Below are 27126 nucleotides of genomic sequence, written 5' to 3' on the forward strand. Positions count from 1 at the left end.
ACCATATATATACATATACAAATTTACAAAAATGCACCAATACAAACACTTTTGCAATTCTTTCTCTTTAGTATTTCCTACTACTTTAATACCCTTACTAGTTAGTACTAACAGAAAATTAAAAACTATTGCAATTTGTCAAGATCTTCCTGCTCTACATAAACACAAAATTTTATGATCCATTCAATGATGATATTTACGGTTCACTCTGTTTTTAGATGTTACAGTAAATAAGGTTTCCCCCTACTGCATTGTTGAATGAATGCCAGCAACTGCACTATTCTGTAAGGAATAAGTGTACTTCTTCCTGTAAGGTTGGAGCCATAAGAATCATTTAACTCTCAGTACAAAACCAGTTCTGTCAATGTACTTGCCTTTGACACCTGTTAACGACTAAATCTATTTTGATTATAACTTCAAATATAACTTAAATCGACATATTACAGAAAAAGTTCTGTATTAATCAGAATGGCCAAGACCAGCACTCACCAATAAGCCTGAACTTGGATCACCTTATTGGTTTATTGTGCCAAATTCTTCAAGTGACTGAAGTTAGGAACAAAAACTGATTTGCAATGCACATTATTATGTTATTACTATAAAAAAATTGATACATTTTATTATTGATTACACAAAACTGTATCCTTGTCACCAATTAATCCTGTTTACAATAAATAGATCAAACAAATTGAATATAAAGCTGAACTGATTCTCACTTGTAGAATAATTTGAAGGGTCTAACTATAAGAACGTATATATTAAAGAAATAAGAAAACCATGTCCATTTTTAGATACTAAATGTAGGAATGCAAGACCAGCAAGTAGCTCCTTCTCTTTGCAGCTTCTGTGAAACTATTATTTGACTCCAGTAAATCTAAGTTCTCCCTCAACTAAAACTACATAGCTACACATGAATAAAAGTCCTGCTTTTATATTTTTCAGGGGTATGTTCATATAGGAAGCATATTTTCATAAAGCTTGCTCATCAAGTCCAAAAGAATAAACTGCTTAATAGCATGTCTATTATTAACTGAATTAAGACTATTTTTCCCAACATAAGATATTAAATATAGAATGAATGGGAAGAAAAAAATATATTGAAAAGAGTGTCTCAATTAAATTTCTTCTAAATTCATCTGCAAAATTGAGTTACAAATTAAAACTTAAGTAAAGAAAGACCTGTCAGTCATTTTGGCACTTTCTTTCGGCCAACTTATCTGAGGCAGCTGCAAAACTACATTTAAGGGTCATATATTTTCTTTCAAATCAGCTTCCAAATGCATCTCAGAGAATGGGCCATGACAATGGTTTAAAGCTTTTTTCCCCTCTGCAGCTACAAGTCATCACAATGCTGACTCTAATCAGGTTACTCTGCATCTGTCTGCCACAAATAACCTAGTAACAACTAAATGGATTGCCATAAATCTTTCCATTAGAATTTATAACTTTATTAGCACAATATTTTTGAACTGATTGCATTACTTTGAAGAGCAGCTTTCATTTATTTTGTCATTTGGGGGTCAAATGTGTACAATGGCTGGAAGCTGAATACACAATAGGAAGCCTTACTCCAGCTCCTCGGTGGTCTCCAGGATTTCCCTTCTCCAGAGACTACAGCCAATTTTTTTTAAAGGAACACTTTGTTTGCTGCGCTGAGGTTGAACCATGTGGCTGAATGTGACCAAGGTTCTTCATTCATGACACACAGGGGTCACACTGCCAGTTTTATGGCCCTGATAAGGCTTCATAAAAGTAATTTGCCATTGGGTAAGTTTTCAAAGAATTATACATCTTTCTTTTTGGTTTTCTTTAGAGCTGTTGAAATCCATGCCAAGGATGTGAGGATCAAGCAATATTCAATGATCCCAACCAATGTGGTTTGATTCATCAGTATCTTGAGGTTGGGGGAAAAAATGCAAAAGGCAGTTTTCTAAAAAAAAATTTAAGTATTTCTTTCACTGTGGTTTAAGTACTCTGTATTTGCTGAACTACAACAATTCCAAACAGTATAGAGTATGGTTAAGAAGAGGAAATAATCTAAGCAGTTGACATAGATGAGTATAGTCCAGCATTTTGACAGCACTGCTATACAAACACAAATGCATTTATGTTGAATACATAGCCACACACACACCCAAAAAATCAAGGTACAGCTTAATTGCATTTTTTGTTTTAAGAGATGAACTTCTACAAATTTTAGACATAACAGACAAAATTTGAAATTTGGAGAAAAATGTAACTTGAAAATTCAAGAATGAAACTGTTATTAGGGTAACTGAAGCTAAAGGCACTTTCTTATCTGAGGACTGAAAAAAGATCAGGAGTTTCAGTGGAAAAGAGAACCTTCATAAGATGAAGGCTCAGAAATAGCCATACATTCCTTTGTGGTTTTTTCATTATTAAATGGGAGTCTGCAGAGTTCTGCAGGGTTGTTGGCATACATTGGATTATCTGGCAAGATCTGAGGATAATTTATCAGCTTTTACTGGCTGCTTAGGTGAAACTGTGAGCACAGACACAAATAACAGGTCATTCATTGCTGAGATGGAGGTGAAAGGTGCAAAACAGGCGAAAAATGCATGTACACAGACACCATGTCTAACAAGGTGCTACAGATCATACCTAGATGCTACAGGAAAAAAAGCAATTAGGTAGCCCACTTGCTAGAAAGGCATGGAGTCATCAGTTTTGATTTTATTTCTTCCTTGCAAACACAGAAAATTTTGCACAAAGAGAAAGAAACCTTTCTAAGTAAATTATTACATAAAGAAACAGGTTTATTACAAACCTACCCCTGCCATACCCAAATTAAGAACAGATCTACCTAAGACTGTAACGTAGGAAGCGAATCTGCCCTGCTTTTTGTTCTAACTTAGAGAATTTAAATGGAGGCTTGCAGCCTAAGACAGCACCCCAGAAAATGAATCAAGATTTGATATTCTATGAGCAATGTCATAACAGGAATCACGAGTGCCTCTCAAACATGCACGGCAACCAAAAGCCACAAAGAGCCAGAACCAGAAAATCACAAGGACAAATCACTCTCCTTCCTCCTTCCACATATCTCTAACCTTTAACTGACCTTTCACCCAAAAGAAAATTTGTCCAGGATAGCCCAGGAATCTTGAACTAGCTCATTTCTTGGATGCTACGGAAGAAATATCAGTTGGTAGAAATCACACTGCATTAGTTTTCAAACTCATGTGCTATAAGGAGCCAGAATAACTTCTGGCTTATCCTTACACACCTTTCTTTTTCTGTTATGAAGTTTAGGAAAGAGCCTTTAAAATTTTTAAAGAGTTCAAAAAAAAAAATCTTTACCCACTAATAAAAACATGTAGTAGCAAGGTAATTATCTTCTACACTAGAACATTTAAATCTCTAAAGAAAATAGGAAAATGTATGTAAAGTAATATAATAAATGTTCATGTATTGTCTAAAAAGGACAATTTCTTGTAGTAAAACTGCTCTTCTGTTCAAAAGCATCTCTACAGGGATTCTTAAGGAAACAGAGTGGTTTAATTCCTTAAAAACCAGATAGGATAGACTAGGCCAGTTTTTCATTAAATTGCTCATAGTTTACATTTAAGGCAACATGGCTTGACTCTCCATTCCTGGTTCCTCTTCAGATTTGACTACACTCAAAATCCCACTCCCACTTGTGAGTGCACAATTCCCTGTGGCTCCTGCCTGGCCACCACAGAATGTCCACATTTCTGTCTGTGTTTCCCACATAGAACACAGGCAGTAGCGCAGCCTCATCCCAGCCTCCGAGCCTGAAACAGGAAGCAGAGCTAGGAAAAAGGAAATACAGGCCACCTGTGTCCAACTTTAAACCTGTCAGACATGGTTTGTGACATCATTTCACCAGACCATTGTGCTGTCAGGATAAGAGATCACAAGAATTTCTTGAATCTACTTTAAGGCTTGCAGTGTTAATAAAACACAGTATACTGAACAAAAACATGAGTTAGACCATAAAGCTTTCACACTCGTGGCATAAATTTGAGTTGTCTTTGTTTTTTCAGCTCTGAATCTAACAATGTAAGCACTGCATCTGCTTTTATGAAGCTTTCTGAATTTTCTTCTCACTATTTAATTAGGAAAATACATTAACAAACCTAGAATTAGAGTAATGATCATCATTGACCCCAACAAATTATTGTATAGAGCATTCTCTTTTTGAAAATAGCTTTCCTTCTTAAGCCCACCTAAGGCTACCTAAAAACTTTCTCAAAGCAAACTCTACAAATTCATAAGGATTTAAAAACTATTTCTCAATACAATGAGCATATTCAGTTTTAAGAAAACCATACCAAACTTACATACCTAATTTCCCTCCTGTTTAAATTCCCTTTTTATTTAAAGCTAGAAGTTTCTATCAGTTATGACTACATGTTTTAAAAAGCTTATTTTTAACTCAAGACCATACTGCTGTAAAAGCAAGAAGTACTTAGTGTACCTAAAACCTCATTAGATTGATCTGTATTATCCTTAACCACTGAAATGGAAAACTAAGAATATTAATATGGCAGCTTTGACATCACAACAATTGATGCAAATTCTAGGGTCTAACTTGATAATTCCTGCATGCTTCCCCCAGTGAAAGAGCAGAACTATTGTCATATTCTGAGCATATGTGTAGTTTAACCTTACTTGGTTTTTATAACAGGGGATTCTGACAAAGAACTGGAATTCATTTTCTAAAATAACACATCTTATGTGTCAATAAAAAGAAACAAGAGCAGTCACAAGAATTAATGAGGCTGATTATAAGTCAGATCTCAAAAGGATATTATCAACTCTTAGCAAGTCAAATGTCAAACTTGGGCTAAAAGTCATTTCAAGTACTGCATACATTCTTCCACACTTTGGGATAATCCCCTCTAGATTAATGCCTTCTTATAATTTTTCCCCTCTCAGTTTATTCAAAACACTTACCAAGTGAAAAACCAAGCAGGCAGTAAAAGCCAAGGTGCTTTTGCAGAAAGAAAATGAGCAGCCACAGCACGTGAACCCTCTCAGGGCTAAAAGAACAACTTGTGTATAAAGTCCTGCCTGTGGATGAACACTGATCAGATCCAGTTTTAAACTCATGAAAAAACTTACATCTTGAAACAAAATCCATTCATTGGCTGACTGATACAAGCACTGAATGTAAGGCCTGGACCTGATTTTAATTTCAGCACTAGTAATAAAACTGTAGTTTAATCCTCTGGAAAAAAAGAAAATCAATCAATTTACCTCCTCTCAAAGCATCTTTTCCCCTTGGCTGAACATGACATTAAAGGTTTCAAATGTCATACTTGTAAACTATGTGGAATTAAAAGATGTCTCTATGGAACTGCTACATTAAATGGATCTTAAAGTGGTTTATGATTCAAAAGAATGATAGGAATTAAGTACTAGAAAAACCTAAAAAGGAAAAAAAGGAAAAGAAACAGGCTCCTAAGCATTCCAGACATAAAACTCACTAGATAAAGAACTGTAAGAGTTAAGGATTACAACTCCCTGAACCTTAAACATTACATCCACTACAAGTGCCAACATTAACAATTCACTTCCATCAATATATTTGTTACAAGCTGGTTTAATGCCAACATAGAAGCTTTATTAGTCTTCAATTGATAAAAGCAAGGTTTCCCTCCAAACTCCCTCATCACATTTCATCATGTCCAATAGATTATAGATTAAAAGTCATATTTGCTCAAATCTACACACAGTCAACCCCCGTTCTGGCTCTGTTGTCTGGACCACTTTGTGCCTTAAAAATAATGACAACAAATAAACTTGAAACATCTTTGCTGTGTTAGATTTCACTTCAGTACTGCAAACAGCATTATTCTCATCTTTGATGTCAAGAACCCAAGAGTATTAAATAAACTTGCTTCAACCTCAATGTAAGAATCATATTACAAGTCTCACAGGGAGGGGAAAAACCAAACAAAAACCCCAGCAAAAAACCAAAGCATGTTTGATATTTTTTCTTTGGGCTTTTCTTCCCCTTTTAATTTTCAGAATTTTCCTAAACATCAGAATCCAGGGTTTATTTCACCTGTTTTCTCAGTAAATCCTGTCCATTATTCCCTTCATATTTCTTATATAGTAGATGACATGTGTTTGGTATTTGGGCTAAGAAGCTCGTGCTATTTCTAGTATTAATGAACAATGTTTTCACTTCCTTTATTAAAGCTCTTACCATAAGATTGAATCACTTGGACATTTTCAACTGCTTTAAGTCAAGCAAGGAAGGAAGCAAGCAAGGAAGGAAGCAAGCAAGGACTGGATTTCATACCTCACTTTCTGACACAACGATTTTTTCCTTGTAGGTACACACAGGTTTTTGAAAACAAAAATATTAACATAGGAGCACCACCAACTGACTGATTCATAAATAAATGTTTTGTAACCTGGAAGTACAGTAGTGTGCTACCTCCAACAGGGCTTGCCCCAGAACTGGACTCCATAAAAATCCCCCTAATCTTAGATAGGCTGTCAGACAACAATAATGAGATTTACTGTGTAACAGAGATTAAATTAGGTCTCTAAAAAGATAACTGCTTTGATATTACTTCTACAGTTTCAGACTTCAAAAATTACTGCATATTTTCTGTCTTGTGAGCGTCCAGTAGAGCTAAATCCAAAATTTCTTTCCTTCTGAAAAGCACTTTAATTTCTTGAAATACTCCAAGAAAAGACAAATATCAGTGCATTACAGCCTTGGAATTTACTATGTTTGCCGCTGGCCTGAGAACACTCTTCAGCAGTTTTTTTATTAAGTGTGTTTATCAGCAAAAGAGATGATGCCCTTCTAATTCCTGTGACATCTGTCCTATCAATCCTGAGCACACAGTGCCAGTTCCTAGAGCCATGATCACACAGGTAGCCGAGCATGTTAGTGCTCAGGAAAACGTGGTATGAATTCTCAGATGATGAACTGTGCTAAGGCTGCATGTCAGAGGTGATGAAACTGATAATCCATCAGTAATTTTCTAACCACCCCAACATCTCTGACCCATTGAACTAAATAAATGTATTTAATCACTGACTAGTCAACTGATCAGAAGGTGCCACAGGGTGAAATGAGTGTCTTGACAAAGGGAAGACAGGCACTACTAAACCACTGCCACAACAAGCATATCTTATCTCTGCCACAGTTTACCCACACAGAGATTCAACATAAACCACACTACAGAATAAAATTTTTGTTTACAACAAAATACAAAACTGATCTCCTAAGATTATCTTTAAGAAAATAATTCTGTCAACGGGTTCCAGACTCTCTTCTTGTAAACACATTAGGTTAAAACCACAAAACAACCCCAACCCTCCAATCACTTCTGATGAATCATAGCCCAAATAACAATACAAGCAAAGGATGCTGCTTCCACAGAAGGTTTTTCAGCACCTTTCTGATCTGACTGTTGCCAGCTTCGTGACTAAGAAGAATGGCAGGACAAATCTCACACCCTTCACAGAAGTCTTAAGCAAACTTTTCTTGGCACACAAAAACCTGATTGCATAGAAAGTGGTGCTTTCCCCAGGTGCTCCTCTGGCAAAACAACATGCCTGCCCAGCACTGGGTTATTAATGCCTCATTCTCCTGATGTTCTGTGTTGGCAGCCATGACAGAAGGCTTTGAACTTGTTTATTCACACTTGTTTAATCCTGTCTCCACACAGCACATCACAGCCTGTGGGGCCTGGAAGATGGATGAGTGAAACCAAGGCCACGAGGGGGTCAGGGTCAGGGTTGTCTCTGAATCTCAATAACTCCATCACTCACTGCAGCAGGCACTTCAGAGGTCACCTCAGCCGAGGAGTTTGGGATGGATGTGCAAAACAGCTGGCACAAGCACACACAGATTCCCTGCAGTTGATGCTACACATGGAAGCAAGGATAAATCCTTACTCTCACGGTGCCTTGAGCTGGTTTTAGTCTACTTGGTTGCAATAAGAAAAAGAAAAAAGGAAAAAAAGTTTCTTTAAAAATAGCTGGCGGGCATCAAGCAGCAGCACACAGGCAAAAGGAAGAACTGCTAAAAAAATCAGAAAATAAATTTGCCACTTTAATATTGCTGCTGTAACTAAGAGAAAGGAGCAAAAAAAGCACACGATGTTGCAGACTAGCTCTAGTACACAGTGACAGTGGAGGGCAATGCATTTCATCCCACTTGCATTGTGACACACTGTGCCTGACAAAGAAGCTTCTTTGAAGCACAGACAGCACAGATGACACCAACTCCTACTCTGTCCATTGCTCAGGAATTTTAATGTGCACCAATGCTAAATCCTAATTTTTAAAAGCATTATGTTTAGAATATATGTGTTTCATATATATACATATTTCATGTATATATATATATACACACATATAGTTTTATATATTTAAAATTAAATATCTTACATACAGTAATTAAATACCTGTATACTGCTCAGGTCCTAAACAATACTGACAATATTCAGGATAATTTGAGAGTTTTTATTCCCATAACTTTAGCAAATAATTATGCTGTTTATAACTATAGTGCACACTATATTCTGTTTGTTCACCTGTTCTGTTTGTCACTGACAGGAACTTCATCACATACTGATACAAAAACTTTCTTTTCTTATAGCTCTGAACTTGTGCTTTCTACAGCAACGTCATAATAAACCACCCTGCAAAAGTGAAATTATTTCCAAGAGAGGTGGAAATGAGTATTACTAGCTATCTATAAGCACATGTGCAGCACTGCAATTAAAAGCATAAATTTGATCCAACCAAGTTCTCATTTTTCAGAATGCAGATGTATAATGAGAAAAGTGACACAAACTTAGATCTGCACATATGCACCCAAATGTATTTATGATAGCCAGTCAAAATATTTTGATTAATAGGAAAATTAGCAGGTGAATTATATAAAGAACAGTCAAAGACAAGTTTTTATTCTAGCATGAGAAAACAAGCCCTTATAATCTGACCAAGCTATTTGAGAAGAAAATCCAGATAAATAAGAAAAACAATAACAGGGCTCAGTCCCAGTCTCTCCAAAAAATGTAAAAGCATAGGCTGCAGTGTAGACATCACTTATACTAATGACAATGGCAGGGAAAGATGTAGTTCCACAAAAATTTGCAGATCTATTTTTTATGCCTTTCTTTTCTTTGAGGGAGGGCAGTGGAACAGCAGTTATTAGTGATCAAAAGATTATTTTTTTTTCAGATGGTTGGTTTGCTTTTTGAAGCATTTCTCTAAGACAGCAATTTCTTAAAGACAGAAGGGAACTTTTTTGTGGGGATTGCTGCAACTTCTTTCCCTACGGTCCATTTTCTGAAAAGTTTATTTCTAATAAGTGCTCCCAAGGAGAAGGGTGGGAAGAAGGGAGTCATATTTCCACAATTTTCAATAAGACTGATACAATCAAGGTTTATATAACACATACAAATATCTATTAATAAAGTCCAAAATTTGGAGTAGCTGATATATTCAGGATCAGATATGGCTCAAATGGGAACACAACCTTAATAAAAGCATGAAGAAAGTCACCTGTCTTTTTTATAGTAGGCAGAAGAAGGCAAATAAAATGAAGAATATCCCTCATATTTTTAGATATCATACTACCAATCAAAATATTTGGCTTCTGTCCGTGGTTGGGCAATCAACATGATACATGGCTTCAAAGAGATGGCTCTGAGTCTCAAAGGAAACATGACTGATGTTCAGTATTGCCACCACTGACTTCCACACAGGCATCTGTGGGAGAGGAATTTACAGGTCTGCAGCAGGTAATTAAGTTACTTCTGCAGTGCAATAAGAATTGTATATGCTAAGGGAGGGACCTGGAGCTCCAAGGTACAAATCTTCGGTGTTTTCAATCACTTTTCCCAGCTGAGTCTCCAGACTGCAGGCTACTCAACTTCTCCTCCAACAATCTGAATGAACAAGATTTAGACTACTTGAGGAAAATGTGACTCTAGTTGCTGATTTTAAGTTTGAAGCATAAAATATAAAAATGAGAAGACAGAGTTAGAAAAAATGTAAGTGGAACACAAAAGTAAATACTTTCTGAAAACAAATTCAAGTTAATTTCTTTTTGCCATTTACTGATGCTTTGCTAAAAAAAAAAAAAAACATTCTGACAAACACTGTAAAGCTTTAACTTTCCAGTTTGCTTCAACCCCAAACAACACCCAGACTGCTTTCCTGCGGGCTTTGTTATTGACTCAATTTTAAAACCTTCTAAACACTCTGTACTTCAAGACAAAAGCAAGGTGCACAAAAACAAAGGAAGCTTAACTCTATGCAAGCATCTTTTTCCTAAAGACAATCTTACAGTAAAGATAGCGCACATCTCCGTGGCTGAGGTGACAGTGTTCCACCCAGATTCTATCAACCACTCCAGGTTTTCCACTACCTGTGCCTTTTCTGGATTCCAGCCAAGAAAAATAACTATACTTGTCCAGAAACCATGATGTGAATGCGCCATTTAAAGTGCTTAACTTCAAACATATGAGCTTAAACACCTTGTGTGTTCTCTAAATCAGTGGTTTTTTACTATCCAAGACGAATCATTGCACTAGATGGACCAACTGGTGAGACCCAGTGGGGTCATTATGCCATTGCTTCCCATGGGAAATAAAAGACATGATATGTGATTACCTCAACAGTGCTGCTCTGGAGAAAACACAGGAATTGTCACATTCTAAACACACCCAAAGATTTGGCATTCATCACTGCTAAAACATAAAAATTATCACCCTACTATCTGTCAGCTTTATGAGATGGTAACAGTCCGCAGATGGGGAATTTCTGTATACATTATGACCTGAAAAATAATTCCAAGCTCAGCCAGTACAATTTCTTTTGCAAGATTGTTGCTCAATTTATCCCCTTTAAACTGGGGATATTTTTCCTCTGGTTCTCATGAATGGTTTGTTTTGAGATACAACAGAAAGAAACTACTTCCTTCCCACAATTAATGCTTACATGTTCTCAGCCCTGCTGCGTTGGTAATCTCCCCACAGGCTGACAGAAACTTGTTTCCTTCTCATTTATTTCATCAAATGATTTTGCATATGAAGTGAGCAACAGGCAGGTTTGAGTCCAATTAGTAGAAGAGAAGTCCTCCAGCAAGATGCAGGTGGTTTAAGGAACTGCCAATTTTGAACACCAAGGCCAACATCTATTTTGGCATACAAGATCAGTCACTGAACCCAGCAGGGCCCAACAGGAGGATCATTAGATGGGAAGAATGGGATGACACTGAAAATTAGTATAGGAGACACTAACTGAAGCGCAATAACAGCAAGTGCAAGGCCATGTTCTCTCAAACCCATCACAGGGAAGTTCATGGCACAGTAGAGCTCATCTGTTACACATCACAGAGGAAGAGAAAGATCTGTGTCTTATTAGTAGAGAATCACTGTGAGTTACCAAATGCTTATGGAAAGTTAAACATGATCACAGGACTGATCGATCAGGGAACAGTGAAGGCAGTTATTAACATCAGTTCATCGTGCACAGCATGCAAATCTTGAAAGATTATATCCAATCTACCCACTCATGTCTCAGAAAGCACATGCAGACTAGAACATTGTGATGAATGACTACTAGGTGATGAATGACTACTAGGATCAAGCAAATATTTTGCAAATAAATTAATGAGCTTTTTTTGTTTCACTTAGCAATAGTGGAGATGAGGAGTGACACCACAGTGGTCCGTAAATACAAAGGAGAGAAAACAACTACAGAAAAACCAGATCATAGAATAGTTTGAGAAGAAATGAACCTTTTAATGCCATCTAGTCCAACCCCCCTGCAATGAGTAAGGACATCTTCAACTTGATCAGGCTGCTCAGAGCTACATCCAGCCTGACCTTGAATCTGACCTGGTTCAGGGTTTTACCACCTCCACAGCAAAAAACTTCTTCCTTATATCTACTCTTGATCGACCCTCCCGTGGCTTAAAACCATTACCCCTTGTCCTAATGCAGCAGGCACTGTTAAAAAGTCTTTCCCTATCTTGCTTTCAAGTCCCTTGTAAGCAATGAAAGGCTGCTATAAGACCTCCCCAGAGCCTTCTCTTCCCCATGCTGAACAACCCTAATTTTCTCAGCCTTTCCTCATAGGAGAGGTGCTCCAAAATCACAAGAACTAGCATAAATCAGGCATGTTTCTGTTTACACTGGAAACACAAAAATTATTTTTCTCACAGTTAGAATACGTAAGTTCCAAGACAGGCTTTCAACAGAAACGGAAAGGAGCAAGCTTGAGGATGAAGGGAAGGCAATCAAACTGCTTTTCAGACTGCAGCTTGAAACGTTTCTGAACAGAATTACAAAGTACAGCTGGGTAGAATACAGGAACTCAGTGATCCAGGACTCCCAGTTCTTTACAGCTCCACATCCCTTTGTACAGTGGCAAACAGATCTGTGAGACAGCAGAAAGTGACAGTGCACGCCTCCCTTCTCTACCACAATGAAGCCATTTCCGAACCATCAGTACACATTCACATCACTGCCACTTGAAATATTCAAGCAAGAAGAGTGGAACAAAACCACCACTTCATTTCCCACATGAATTCCATGTATTAGAAACTTACATGAAGTATAAAAATCTGTGGGAACTTATCAAGTAGCACCAAAGCTATGATGAAATTTTAGTCCTTTAAGCGTAAGAGCAAGGGAAGCTCATGTCTGAACAAAGACAGGGGGGAAAAAAAAGAGGAGGTTAAGGATTCCTTCAAAAAATGGGGTGATTATCAGAATAAAAAATCTATATCAATATATATACATAGAGACAAAGATGTGTATATGTAAAATATTCATCAACCTCATCCTGATAATTACTGTTAATTACCACAGTACTGAACCTTGTTAGAATTAAGATGACAACAAATTTGCCAAGTCACAGTCTGAGCACTGCTTCAAATAAGTACTTTTTTAAACCTGATACTAAAGAATAATACATCATGGATGAAGCATATGCCAATAGCTAATATTTCAATTAACATTCAAAGAGTGCTTATTGGCTCCTGAGCAAATAGACTAGAGTTGTAAAAATTCAGTGTTATCTTGTTCTCCTTCACTTCCCATATGAACTAAAAATCAGAGAAATGTCAAGCCAAAAAAAAAAAAAAATCAGCACATGATGATGCACCCACTGACAGATCAATCAGGAGCTGATTTCTTTCAAGTTTGTCTGAAGTCTTCTGTGAAGCTGTTCCTTAGCTGTCAACATTTTCTAAAGTAGTCCATTCAGAGAGATATAATAGGACATTTGATTTAAAAAAAAATAAAATTAAATCAAAGTTAGGGGGAAGAAAGAAGCCGATAAAAATCAAGTGAGGAATGGGCAAGAAATTATTAGAAGCAGAATCAGATCAACTTCAAATACCTGCTAAAAATGAATTATAAGAAGACCACAGCATGAAAAATATGAGAAAAAGGAGAAGAAAAATAAGGCCTGGAGAAACCTTCAGGCATGGTACAGCTTGATATTATGAGTGATCAAATTTTAAATATCTTTGGATTTACTTAAAATGTAGGGAGTCCTTAGCGCTTTTAGCCTTTAAGTCTGCAAGCCCAGGTGGAGTTCAATGGCTAAGAAGTGAAGATGTAAAAATGTGACGACTTGTCTAATCCTAATGGATGATGGTGGGAAGTACTGCTTGTGCCCACATGGAAGGCATCAATGCTGCAGCACAAACTTAAACAGTTTGTGTGAAATGTGTCAGCAAGAGAATCTAGGTTGTCCTGATGAAGAGTACCTCTCCCATAAAAATCCTAATTCATTCTGGCCATGAACAAAACTCACACCTTCTTAAATATGTAGCTTTTTTGTCTCAGGTGAAATCAGAAGAAATAAAACCACTCAAAACCTAGATTACTAAAGTAAATAAGCAGAACTAATTTTTTTTTTTTTGGCTCAAAGAAAACTTTGCAATAGGATATCAAGTCAGGTTTTGGTTTATCTGATGTGTCCTCACTAATTTACATTTAGTAACCTCTTTAATTTCTGAAAGTGACTGAGAACCACTGCCCTATACAGAAATGCAATTTTATGCAATGTTGTCAAATAATGGTGTTCCCACTGGTTTCATCCTAATCCACAAGAAAAGTCCACAGAAATTGCTTATGCAAGCTTCAAAAGTACAGAGAAGGTTTAAAGTATTCACACCATCTTGCAAAAATCTACCTTTCCCCAGATTATATAATCAGATACAATTTTATCTGTTCTCCTCCACAAGAGGAATTTACTTTTCCTTAAGCATGCTGTGATAGTAGCCATGATTTGTTCAATTTCTTCTTAGAGAAAAATTATGATGAGAAAAGGCATGATGCTTTTCAGCGTCCTGATATTGCTCATAGACCAGACCACAGTCTCCAGCATTCCAATTTCTACAATGATTATTCTGTTGTGATGAGAGCAGAAGAGTGCCAGCTCAGACAGAAAACCTTTCATACTCTGCTTGGAAGGATGAGGGAGAGACATATAAGTAACAGGACATGCTCTCCACATGTGAAAGTAACACCTCAGAGCAAATCAGACTTCAAAATTACCAATAACAAAATTAATAATGTGTTACTATCATACATCAAACAGAAACTAGATGGAAAAAACCATCCACCCATTTTACAGTCACATACACTGTGCTATTCTTTCACTCTGAGTATCTCATAGGAAATTATTAACTCCATTATTATGAACACATTGCAGCCTCTTGCACATGCTCCAGCAAATAGCCATTAGCATTATGATGCAAAGGTGATTGCATAGCATATATTTTATATCTCTCAGCCTTTATTCACTGAACACTTCAATATATCTGGTTTATTTGTAGAATTACTGTCTCCCATGTTTAAGATGCGGCTTTGGCTTGCTTTGCAGAACACCTATGACTTCATGCTAAACTCAGTGTACTTGTATAACCTCTCTTGTTACAGATAAAAACATAATTCAGTGTTGACTCTAACACAAACAGGATCATTATGTTTAGAGAGTGTTCCAAAGCCCGCTATCCAAGCAATCTATGGCATATAAATAATGCAAGACCTCTTCTTTCTCCAAATGACTTCAGTTCAAGCAGAGACTCAGAAAGATGGAGGCCCAAATTTATACTGCCATTACAAAATTCAATCTATTTCTGGTTCTTCAATTGAATTATGACTCAGAGGCTTCCACTATTTTCTGCACCAATCCATATGCTCCCAACCCATGCAGAAAAGAATCCTATTGTGAGTATTCCTGAGCTTTATTATTATTACATTAAAATGGCAGCAAATCCCAACTAATCTGAAAAGCTTCATGTTTGCTTTTAAAGGAAAGTAAGGTAGAAAATGGGTCTTATTTCCCCTCCCCCCTGACCTCTGAACCACAACCTCCTCACCACTAAAGCGTTCAACACCTCATTTAATCTCTCCTTGCTGCATTGGCACGGTGCTGCAAAAGGGAAAGGGGAAAAAAAATAATCTGGGGACTTCATCAATTTTTCATGAATTTTCATTTAGGCCAGAGCCCCCTGTAACAGTGGTCGATAGATCAAGCTGCTGTCACGTATTTAACACCTGGAGCTCCAGCTGCTGTCCCCGGGGGCTGCCGCTGACTGCGGCTGGGGCAGAGCGGCCCGGGCAGCGCAGAGACCCCGGCGCTCCCAGCTGGAACCCCAGCTACCCTCGCTGCTCCTGCAAATGTGCTTCCCGATATTCCCGCCGGAAAACCCCACCGCGCAGCTTCCATCGCCTCAACTAAAGCATGGGTAAAAAAACAAAAAAAAGTGCTTTTACTTTAAGACTTCTAGCATTCGAATATGAAACAGTTTGGTGAAGGATCAAACTATTTCAAGCCTACTTCTAAATTCTCCCAAGAAAATCTGAACATCAACACAGATCTAATAATGCCAACTCTTGTTCAATTTCAATTAAAAAAATTTAAGGACAAAATCTAAAGAAAGATGTTTTACTCTTTTGAATACAACTCCTCACAGAGGTTTTAAGGCTAGAACATCTGGTTTTAATGATTTAAGCGTAAAACAAAAACACTACATGAGAATTTGCCACATACAATTTGGAAGACTTCTTTGGTAGTATCAGGATTATTTTTTCCTTCTGAGGAAGCTCCTACAGAAGAATTAATCTTCACAAAGCACACCATGAATTAGTGTCTTAAAACAAATAGAATAAGTCATATCTATCCTAAACTGTGCCTTCAAATAATAACTCTTTCTTCTAAATACCAACTATTTCTTCTTAAATGTCTTCAAGAATGAAGATATTTTAATTAAAAGTAAAAATGTTCTAGAAGCATATTCAGTATGTTAATGACAGTTTTCAAAGTAACTTTCCAAATCATAGTTCTTCACAGTTTTACTGGCATGCACAATTTTTTTCTGAGGATACATTAGTACAAATTTTTTTCTGAGGATACATTAGTACAAAAACACCTGTCCTGGACTGTATGCATGTGCTCTAAAAAGGCATGGATGTAAAAAGCATACCTAATGTGCTTTTTAGGGGCTGGTACCTAAATTCATGTCTGAGAAAGATGTAAACAGTTACTCAACCAATAAGAGCTTAGGGTTTACAGCAACTTGAAAAAACTCACTCCAAAAAAACCCAAAGGGCAAAATGACTGGGTTCAGGATGATTTGAACAGCTGAAATTCAGCTGTGTCGCAGCTGAATTTAACTTCTGTCTTTACACATAAATATGGATAATTAGAAGACTTTCAATCCCACTCCTTTTAAGGCAGGTACTCATGGAGGTAAAAAAAAAAAAAGAAAAAAAATAAATCATAATTAACACTGTTTATCATATTGTTGCAGAAACACATCTAACTTACATAGAAACCCAGTAGATATTTCTTCATAAATCATTCAAAAGTTGCAAGAACACATTATTAGCAAGTGCCAATTTAATAAGCAAAGTAAAACAATTACAGTTTCTTACTCTAAACCAGCACACTCAAGCATTTCAAACTTGTGAAAATCAGCAGTTTGGCTGTCATGGCACTCTTTGAGGCCACCTACATTCAGATAAGAATCCAGAACCCTGTTGACAGCAGAAGACAGCCTCCCTGTTCCTGGTGATGAAAAGAGCTTGGCTGGGTGTGGAAAGGAGAGTTTTCAGCACCCCGACAGAGAGCACGAGCCAGGCTGGATCGTGTGCATTCTCACAGACAGGGGTGCAGCATCCAGGCAGGAGCTGAGCACCGGGGAATGGGGACTCACTGCTGACAGCAGCCTGTCACCAGGAACTCCTCTCCTGAGCCTGCAAGCAGGCTGCTACAGACCTGCCCATCTTCCTCAGCCCACAAACGCTGACACCAGAAACACAAGGAAGAGACTCCAACTGTTCCCTGAATGCCACTCAAAAACCTGATTTACAACCAAAACCCCAGCAAAACTGTAGTTTTGCTATCACCTTCCAAAGGATGCCTTTGATACACACCAAGTACTGCCATGCGCTTTTAAAAATCACAACAGAATCGCTAAAATTAAGTAAACAAGCAATGTATGTAATTATTTACATGTTTCTTCTTTGATGAAGACCATTCTGTAATTGCAGCCGTGGCACTGTTCAAGGAAGGATAAAGCACTGTTGAAGTGAAATAGGAGAACCTGCTTTAGACTACTAAACCCTTTAATTGGGGGGTTCAGGAAGTTAAATTTCAAAGCTATGGAAACAGTAAAAGTACAATTTTATCACAAAATGTCAGCCATGGTTTCAGATCTCAGTTTCACATTTGCATTGCTCCTGCCATAAAACAGCTGACAAAGTAGAAGAGCTTTATTGTTTTTAATATTTTCTACTATCTCCCATGGGACTCATGCCTGACCTGCCACCAGCTACAGCATTTAAACTCCAAAATGGAGGATGGTGTAACAAGAGTTTGCAGCAGTCAATAAAGTAAAGGTGAGTGAAAACTGACAAGATATAGAGCACATTTAAATTTCAAAATAATCATTCACTTCAATACGATGACTCAAGGTACAACTGGAACAATCCTTTGAACTTCAACAGGAAATCCTGAATCTCAACAGGATTAAAATAAAGATTTCAGGTGTTTAGGTCACACTTAAAATTTCTCAACAGTTAAAACACATGTACAAAACCACAAATAATCCAGTAAATTTATCTAGTAGTACTCACCCAGATTTCAGCCTTCCTTAAGCTGGTTTCTCCTCTACTCCCAAATACCAACCAAAATTGAAAATCTTTCTGTGATGCATTCACTGGCACATTTACTTCTGCTTTGATAGTGTGCCAAAACTGTTTTCATTTTTTGTTTGACACAGTTTTTAATCTAGGTTACTACAGGTGAAATGCAGTGAAAATGTCTGTTCTACTTGCCTTATTCTGCCATTTAAATATTTCAAAAATGACATTTTCTGCAATTTCTGAGAAAACAGAATCCTCAAGATCACACCATATTAGCTAAGAAAGTGGTGCATTAGGTGCTGCATTAGGAACACAGATTTCTCTTGTATGCTTCCTCCCTTTAAACATACCATCTACTGTGGACTTAAATCCATTCTTTAACACCTAAGCAATACATATTTGTTCTAGAGCCCTACTTCAAACACATTTTAGGGAAACTATTTTCAGATGAAGAGCTGTAGGTGAAAAACTCAAGCCCAGCGAGAAGAGAGCACTCATAAATGTATTAAAACACAATTATAGGCAAAGATGCACATTCTGAATAAAAAGATCCACGTTGAGTCAACCCATATAACTAAGTAGCAAAAACCCCCATTTGCAACTGGTTATATTTTATGTCTGATGAGCTTGTTTGCTGTGAATATAATGAATGTATCTGCTAACTCTACTGGAAGCAGACTACTCATGCCAGGTGGGCTCTGAAAGAGCCCTGTGACTTCTCTGTTAAGACAGAGAGAATCGATAAAGACCAAGACTGCTGTGGATGATATGAGAAATGGCCAACAATTTCACTTGCCATTCACATAATGAATGAGGCCAGGGTCAAATTTATGATTGAGGAGCATATGTTGAGGTTTCCAGCAGTACAGGACACGAGTCACCAAGATGCTGTCTGCTTCTGTTTCTCTCATAACAGATTATGAGATAAAGAGAAACAGACAGCGCACCTTAGATTAAATGGTAGGTATTTTTTCCACATTAGTTCCAGTATAACCAACTCTAAACATCATTTAAAAATCAGATTATTCTTCAGAAGAAGATTATCCTTTGTCCATGTTATTCTTCAGAGGAAGATTATCTTTTGTCCACGTTCGTGCCAATCATGATTATACTCTGGCTAGAACCTCATTTCAGTATAAATCACTTATTCTGTTCGGTCACTGCTACTGAGCAAACACAAGTGAAAATGCCTTCACTAAAAGCAACAGCTAATGACAAAATGCTGCATTTATCCCCATCTGTTATCTCCCAGAAGCGTGTGGAAGTGCTGGGGTGACAGCATAAAAGCCACCATGAAGTTTCAAAGAATGCTAAAAGAAAACTACTCACATGCCACTTCCAGGGACGCGTTGCGACTCACAGCCTCCCCAAGGTAGTTCCTGGCTACACAAACGTAGCTGCCCTCGTCGGGTTTGCTCCGGCGCCCGTGCACGATGCGCAGGAAAAATAAAGATCCGCTGGGCAGCAGCATGCGGTGGGAGCGCGGGTCATCCTTGTCCGTCTCCACCCGCTCGCCGTCCTTGTACCACTCGATGGTGGGCGTGGGCCTGCCCTCTGCCTTGCAGTTCAGGGTGGTCGGCTCTCCTTTGGACACTATCACGTCTGAGGGATGCTCAACAATCCGCGGTGGAAAGTCCTCTTGGCGGAGACGGGATCCTGAGGAAAAGAACAGAGGGAAGGGAGAGCAATTTAGTTGTGCTTTAGGTGCCACAAAGAGCTCTCGCATGTTACTCATTTAATGTCACAAAAACAGGAAAGAAACCCTTTAGAACATGTGAGATTACTTTGTCTGGTATCACAGACTGTATCAGATACTCCTCTATCTAAAAATCTGAGATGGACTAACAGAGATAACCCTCTGCAGTGTTATCAAACCCATACCAGATGCAGACTGCGCTTAGAGGAGGATCCCTTACACATACATGTATGACAATCTTTTTTTTTTCCCCCGATAATCTTCCTATATACATTAATTTCTAGATCACTGTGTGCTTCTAGATTCCCCTCATAGCTACTGCCTTCTCATCCTTTCATCTGCCAGATTCAATAGGAGGAGATCCAAAACCAGTCTCTTACTAGCCCCATTAGTTAACAGTTCTTTGCAGTTTAACATGTACACTTCACAGCCCTTTTCAACAAACAGTCCCAGTTTGGAAAGACAAGGAGGGAAAAGAAAGCCAAAAGGGAAATCTCAAATGTCAGCTCACTTTTGAAATTTTCAGTTTCAGGATTGCATGTATACACACACATAAATACAATATAACCAGAGAACCATAGAGAAGGACCTGGGTTGAAAGGGGCTTTTAAGCTCATCTCATTTCAGCCCCCTACCAAGGGCAGGGACACCTTCCACTAGACCAGGTTGCTCAGAGCCCAATGCAACCTTACCTTGAACACTTCCTTCTATATTAATGGTGGAATTAATTCCACAGACACTTTCCACTCTTGCATATCTAATCAGACTACATGAGACTGGAAAAATATTTCTGCAACAGCCACGGCAGTTGGTGCCTCAAAAATAATTTTTCTAGCATGGATCCTGAAAATCCTTTGAGTGGAGCTGCCAACACTGCTACAATTGGTCTGCACTTCTTAAATACAATGTAAACCAGCCTATGCAGCTTAGTGAAACATTTGTCTCAATTTTCTGAACAGCAGTTTTGCTGAGTGGTAGAAAAGCAAATGTCTTAATTATAGTCTAGGCTCTACATACTTTAAAATATTTTCAATGCCTCATTTACTAAAAAGTTATGAGGAAAGGCATAAGGATCCATTCAACAGAGTGAATCCACCTTTGGACTTCTGTTTTACTAGCACTCAGGTCATTAAGCTAAGGCTTGCCACTGCAGTTAAGTGTTACATTGCTGTTGCACAAATTGGCTCTTTCAGTGGCTTCCAGATTCTATTACCAGAACAGCAAAGAAATCCATAATCTGCAATGCCTGTACATGAAAAAAAAACCCATAATCTATAGCTAAGCATAGATGAACTTATGGGACATTTGGAAGAGAATGATCTATTTTATTCTCACTTCTACTGACCAAAAAATATTCTAATAGGAGAATCTCCAGCTAAAAACTACCCTAGTCCATGACCTCATACACAACATCAAAAAAGACTGAAATCACCATTAAAGAAATATCAGACAGCACATGGGACTAAAAAGCCAACTTCACACTCTGATTTGAAACATTTGTACGTCCAGACATGTCTAACAACTTAATTCATTGCTTATTCTCAAAAAAGCAAACAAAACCCCTCTAGTTGTTTTAAGAAATTTCTATTAACAATATTAGGAAGAAAAGGAAAGCTGAGGTGTTTCTGCAACATGAGAGGGACTTAAGGCAGAGAACAGATAGAATTTTGATAAATGCTTAACACAGGGTAGCAAAATCAGTAGCAAGAAATGCGAAACACAAATCCAAAATATTAGTTTTCTGGTACACAAAGGCTTGTTGGTAGTGTTCAGGACTCCTAAAAGTATATCCTACACAGACTTACAGGCCATGTTTAAAGCTGTGCAAAAAGCTTTCTCCCATAAAAAGTTTATCCTTATACAACCCAATTAAAAATGCCTCCTGAGGTCCCAATAGGGCTGATTCTTCCTTTTCAGTACTGATGTTTATCACAAATCTGGTGTTTACTCACTCCATCCTAATGAAGCAATTTGTGCACAAGAGAAGAGGGCAGAGATGTGAGCAGCCAAGACCATGCCAATGTACAAGGAGAAAAGCTCAGGAGGTGTTTCAAGGGGGGAATCAGACCACACATTCCTGTGATGGCTGGGTGCACCTTCAGCTACCCAGGACTACAAGGAATTCCCCTCATCACGCACTTAGAGGAGGGCAGAAGCAAAACACACACAGGATCATTCACGGAGCACACTGAACTCCCTCCTTCCAACATGAACTGAGCACCAACATGCATTCCCAAAGGTTGTGCTGATTTAGAAATAACAAAGGAAACCAGGAATTTGGCACCACTGCCTGTCTCAGACACTGTTGGCTTATCAGAAAGAGACAGACACAAGTGGTCTTTGATTCTAGTTTTGATTCTTGTGCTATGGTCCCCCTCCCAATCCTCACCACCCTCACAGTTAAAAATTTTTTCCTAATCCTGTCACTCCATGTCCTTGCAAAGTCTCTCTCCATATGAAGGGAGCATCTCCTTTTCTTCCTTTAGGTTCCTTTCAGGCACTGGAAGGGCACAGTTAGCTCACCCCAAAGCCTCCTCTTCCCCAGGGAGAACAACCCCAGCTCTCCCAGCCTTTCCTCCCAGCAGAGCTGCTCCATCCCTCTGATGCCCTTGGTGCCTGCTCTGGGCTGGCTCCAGCAGGTGCCTGTCCTTGCTGTGCTGGGAGCCCAGAGCTGGATGCAGCCCTGCAGGTGGGCTCTCAGCAGAGGGGACAGAGGGGCAGAATCCCCTCCCTGCCCTGCTGCCCACGGGGCTCTGGAGCTATCCCAGGGCATGTTTGGCTTTCCAGGCTGCCAGCTCATGTCCAGCTTAATGATGTGCTGTGGCATGTTTATGTGTGATTAAGTTAATCTTCACTTTAAACTGAACATCAAGTTCTGAACTTACACTGCCTAAGATCCTGCAATATAAAGTTTAGTCACTCCAACAAACACAGCTTTCATTTTCAGATACCAGAGCCTACTAACAATTGCTGACCTCATAAATGCTGACTGATGGGAAACACTGTAGTTCTCATAATAACTGATGACATTATAGATTTGTCATAAACTGTCACTTCATAGGTAAAGAACATTTGCATTCATATCTACTTTTATGTGAATCATTTCTGCAGCAATCACTGCTAATGCCCTTTGAGGTCAGGACACTGAACAGGAGAAGTCCAGCCTCATATTGGAACCAAGAAAAAAGAAACTGCTGGGGGACACATCTTGTCACCAAAAAGCAAAATAATACTCCAGTTACTTTTATGTCCCTGTGCAGCACATGTACTGAAATATATTCACCAATACTTCTTACACTGTCCTTCCTGTATTATGAATTTATATATTTATATATTCCTAATCAAGGTAGAGAAAGAAAGTAAGACAAGTGAAGAAAATTGACAAAAGCAGAAAAAAACCCATAGCCTGTACTTCAGGTGTCAACACTCCGCTCTTCCACTCCACACATTTAACTTAATTCAGATGTGTTGGACAGGAAATTCCCTGAGAATCACCTCCAAGACTACTCCTTTGGGAAATGTAAAAGACAACAATCACTCATTCATTTCAACCACTTCAACACCAGGGTGCCAACTAAGGCAGGTTTTCCCCACAACTGCCACCGAGCCTGAGCCTCGCAGATTGGCTTTTATATGCTCAGACTTCCTCACAAGTTTCCTCAGGGACCCAGTGTACAATATGGTTACAGCTACACTGGTAGCATTATCAGCAGAAGGCCTATTATTTTCAGTTCTGGCTGATCCTACAGTCAAATAACCCTAAAAAATTATTTGGCTACAACAATTTTTATTAATAAATGAAATAGATTTGCTGTAGGCATGCAGATGCAAGTAGGAAAGGAGACAAAAGCAGAGAGTCAATACTGTATTCCTTTTTACTGCATTTCCTCAGAGTCACTATGCAATCCCTGTCCTAAGAGCAATCACAGGATGGTCTGGATGCCTAAATATCATCTAATTCCAAACCCCCTGTTATAACTTGACCAGGTTGCTCAGAGCTCTGTCCAACCTTCATGGGATGGGGCATCCACAGCTTCTCTGAATGTTCTCTGAATATCTGTTCCAGTGCCTCACCACCCTCAGTTAAGAATTTCTTCCTAATATTTAATCCAAACCCACTCTCTGTCAGTCTGAAGCCATTCTGCCTTATCCTGTCACTCCATGCCCTTGCAAAGTCTCTGTCCATCTTTCTTGCAGGCTCCCTTCAGGTGGGAGGGCCTGGAAGGCTTCAATTGGGTTATGTGCTCTCTAACACAAAAATCACCACAGAAAAAGGCATTTGGCAATTCACTTTTTAGTCCTCCTAGTCCACTGTCTTTCAAATGTCTAGGAAGAGACTTTCATTTATTGCACTTCATGTTCTTCTAGTTTTAATTTACTTCACATAAAGACCAAATGTTGATTTAATCTATTAAATCTACTCTCTAAATAAGCATCTACAAAGCTAATGATCTGTCATACCAGAAAAGCAATGGTACAGACTAAATTCAGAGACATTTAACTCATTTCTCAAATCAACATGAATGTTTATTCTTGGCTACTGGGCCAGAGGTGGCTAAGAGACAGGCTAGCAATTGTATTATAACCACTGAACAATTTTAAAGAAAAAACTATACTGCATTAGTTTACATGTTAACACTCTGATCTGGTATTTCACAACACAGATTTCTGAAATGCCTTGAAGAGCCTCCTCAAAATTCTCTTTCCCCCCTCTGACATTATCAGCACCTGTCACCATCTGACATCACATTTATTTGCATCTCTAACTCTTTTCAAACTTTTACCTACCTGACTTCCTATATTAGAAAATCTCTTCCTCAGCTGACCTTCAAGACCACTAATCCTTTTATATCCTTCCTCAAGGCTCTCAATATGATTCCTTTAACATTCCAAACACATATCTTTAATATACTTGGATATTTACCTACTCTCCAATCTGCCCTACTGTTCTCATGCTACAGCTGTGAAAGGGATGCTTAAAATGGGATGTGATGTTTTACATTGTCTCATATATTTGAAATATTTCCAGTTCAGGAGTTCTAACAGGTCACACTGAACAGGTGAGTTGTATATTAAGTTCAGAAAGTAAGCATTGCCAGGAGGAGCAACAGAAGTTGTTGCAACAATGGACCTGAAAGACAAACTCATAATATATCACAGCCACAAAACCCTTTAGGTTGGAAAAGACCTCCAGGATAATCAAGTCCAACCTTTTACCAACTAGATCGTGGTGCCACATCCAGTCTTTTCTTGAACATCTCTGAGGATGACGACTCCACCACAGCCCTGGACAGCCCATTCCAATGTTTAACAACCCTTCTGTAAAGAAATGTCTCCTGTCCAGCCTGAATCTCCCCTGGCACAGCTTAAGCCTGTGTCCTCTTCTCCTATTGCTGGGTGTCTGGAAGAAGGGACTGGACTCCCACCTGGCTGCACCCTCCTTTCAGCAAGTTACAGAGATTGACAAAGTCACTCTGAGCCTCCTTTTCTCCAGGCTAAACAGCCCCAGCTCCCTCAGCTGCTCCTCACATGAGTTATTAGTTATTTCATGCCTCTGATAGCATTTTGAATGCATTCCCTCCAAGAGTTTGCCAACAACACATGTTCTCCCTGAGACAGAGCAAAAGGACTGTTTATCAAGGAGACAAACAGCAAAACTGTGATAGGAAAAAATAAATCTCCTACAGGAGAAAGATAGAGATACAGCAAGAAAAGGCCCTGTGTACATTTGATTCTACACAAAGGACAGCTCCAAAGTTATATTTAATGCCAAAGAACCTTCTTTGATGCTAGAATCTTGGTTTATTTTCACTGCAACAAGAAAGAAAAAATGAAACTGAAAGCAAGGCATTAAAATCAAATTAAAAGAATGATGTGCTTTAAACGGATGGACAGCTACAGAAGTGTCTGCAGAATCTCCTCTGGCTACATCAGATCTGTCACATGGAGCTCCAGCTCTTTTTTTGACTTATGCAGACTCTACAAAGACAACCCCACAGCTACTTAGTTAAATCTACTGAAGGACAGTCACTGCTCATTTTCCCTCTTCTTTGTATGCCTCGTTTCACAAGAGAAGTACTCATCAGAAACACTTATTGCACACATTTGTTTGATGTAATGAAGAAGTCTGTTGCTTTCACCACCCTTTTAGGCACAGAATTGACTGAAGACAAGCAGAGATCTCAGGAAGAGAGCCAGTCAGCCACATCTTAGTTCAAACAAAATATAACATGGAAAAAAAAGTCAAGATAATGAGAAAACTCAACTGGAATACAGGCTGATACACTGGCAGCAGGCTGATTATTCAACGTGCACTCCTCTAGGCAAAGTGACATGGCAAGGACAGGATTTTGAAAATTTATACTTTACAGTCTCTTCCCCCCTTCTGAGATTTGGCAGATGGGAAAAGACTTCAGTGATACAACTGTTTCCAAGGTAAAGTTTTTTGTTCAAAGCTGTGTCAGCTATGACAAGGTTCTCTGAAAGCTTTTCCTTCAGCAAAATTAATCCATTAAACAACATATCCTAACTTCCCCAGGACATGTGCCTGCAGATAAGTCACCTTTGCTATAGAGTGTGCCTGCCAAGAGGGAGAGCAGAAAATGCTGACAAGAGAGATCAATAACTGTCATTAAAAACATTGACCAAATCTTACTGGAAGGTTGATTTCATTAAGTTTCTCTTGTATGGAACTCTGACTTTGCTAAACAAGGTGTAATCAACTCTACTACTAAAAAAAAAAACCACTGTAAACAAAATTCCTTTTTTTTCTTAATGTGGATAATAATCCAACGCCACAGTATAAGCATCCTTTTCCTTATATAAAATTATTTCAGGGGAAGCATTCCAAAATTGACATAAAGGCTTAATAGTATTTTACTCTATTTCACTTTTCTTCAATTGGTTTCTCATCACATACAAGCATTTGAGTGTCACATTTCACTTTTTTTGCAGAGCCTTGCCGCACCTTAAAATTTATTTCCAGCACACTGCCTGGGATGGAGCAGCATGTTAGGGATGCAGTCAAGAGAGCAGGAGCGAGCACAATAACCCTGAAAACTGGAATATAGATTTGCAGGCAAATGATTAATCTTTTTTCCCCAGGTGAAAAGTGATGTTATAAATACAAGTCACTGCTTCAATGAGAAAGTTACATCGATTTGTTTATTGCAAAGCATAATGGTTTAGAGTTCACGTCAAGAAATAAGATATTTACCAGATCTATGCTCCCTGAAAGAAGATGAGGCAATTATTTGCTTAATAACACAACAATTCTTAATAACACACCCG

At 38.4% G+C, this 27126-nt stretch overlaps 1 protein-coding gene across 17 annotated transcripts in view; it reads right to left on the bottom strand.

The window, feature by feature from the left end:
• ROBO2 (roundabout guidance receptor 2) overlaps window positions 1–27126 on the bottom strand; it is a 1042455-nt gene that overhangs the window by 372862 nt on the left and 642467 nt on the right. For all 17 annotated transcript variants that reach the window (XM_074532752.1, XM_026794852.2, XM_014268608.3 and 14 more), the window contains one exon: window positions 19470–19796. In XM_074532752.1, the coding sequence (XP_074388853.1) occupies window positions 19470–19796 (327 nt within the window). The remainder of the gene's footprint in view (window positions 1–19469; window positions 19797–27126) is intronic.

The sequence above is a fragment of the Zonotrichia albicollis genome, chromosome 2 (assembly GCF_047830755.1).
Source record: "Zonotrichia albicollis isolate bZonAlb1 chromosome 2, bZonAlb1.hap1, whole genome shotgun sequence".
Classification (NCBI taxonomy): Eukaryota; Metazoa; Chordata; class Aves; order Passeriformes; family Passerellidae; genus Zonotrichia; species Zonotrichia albicollis.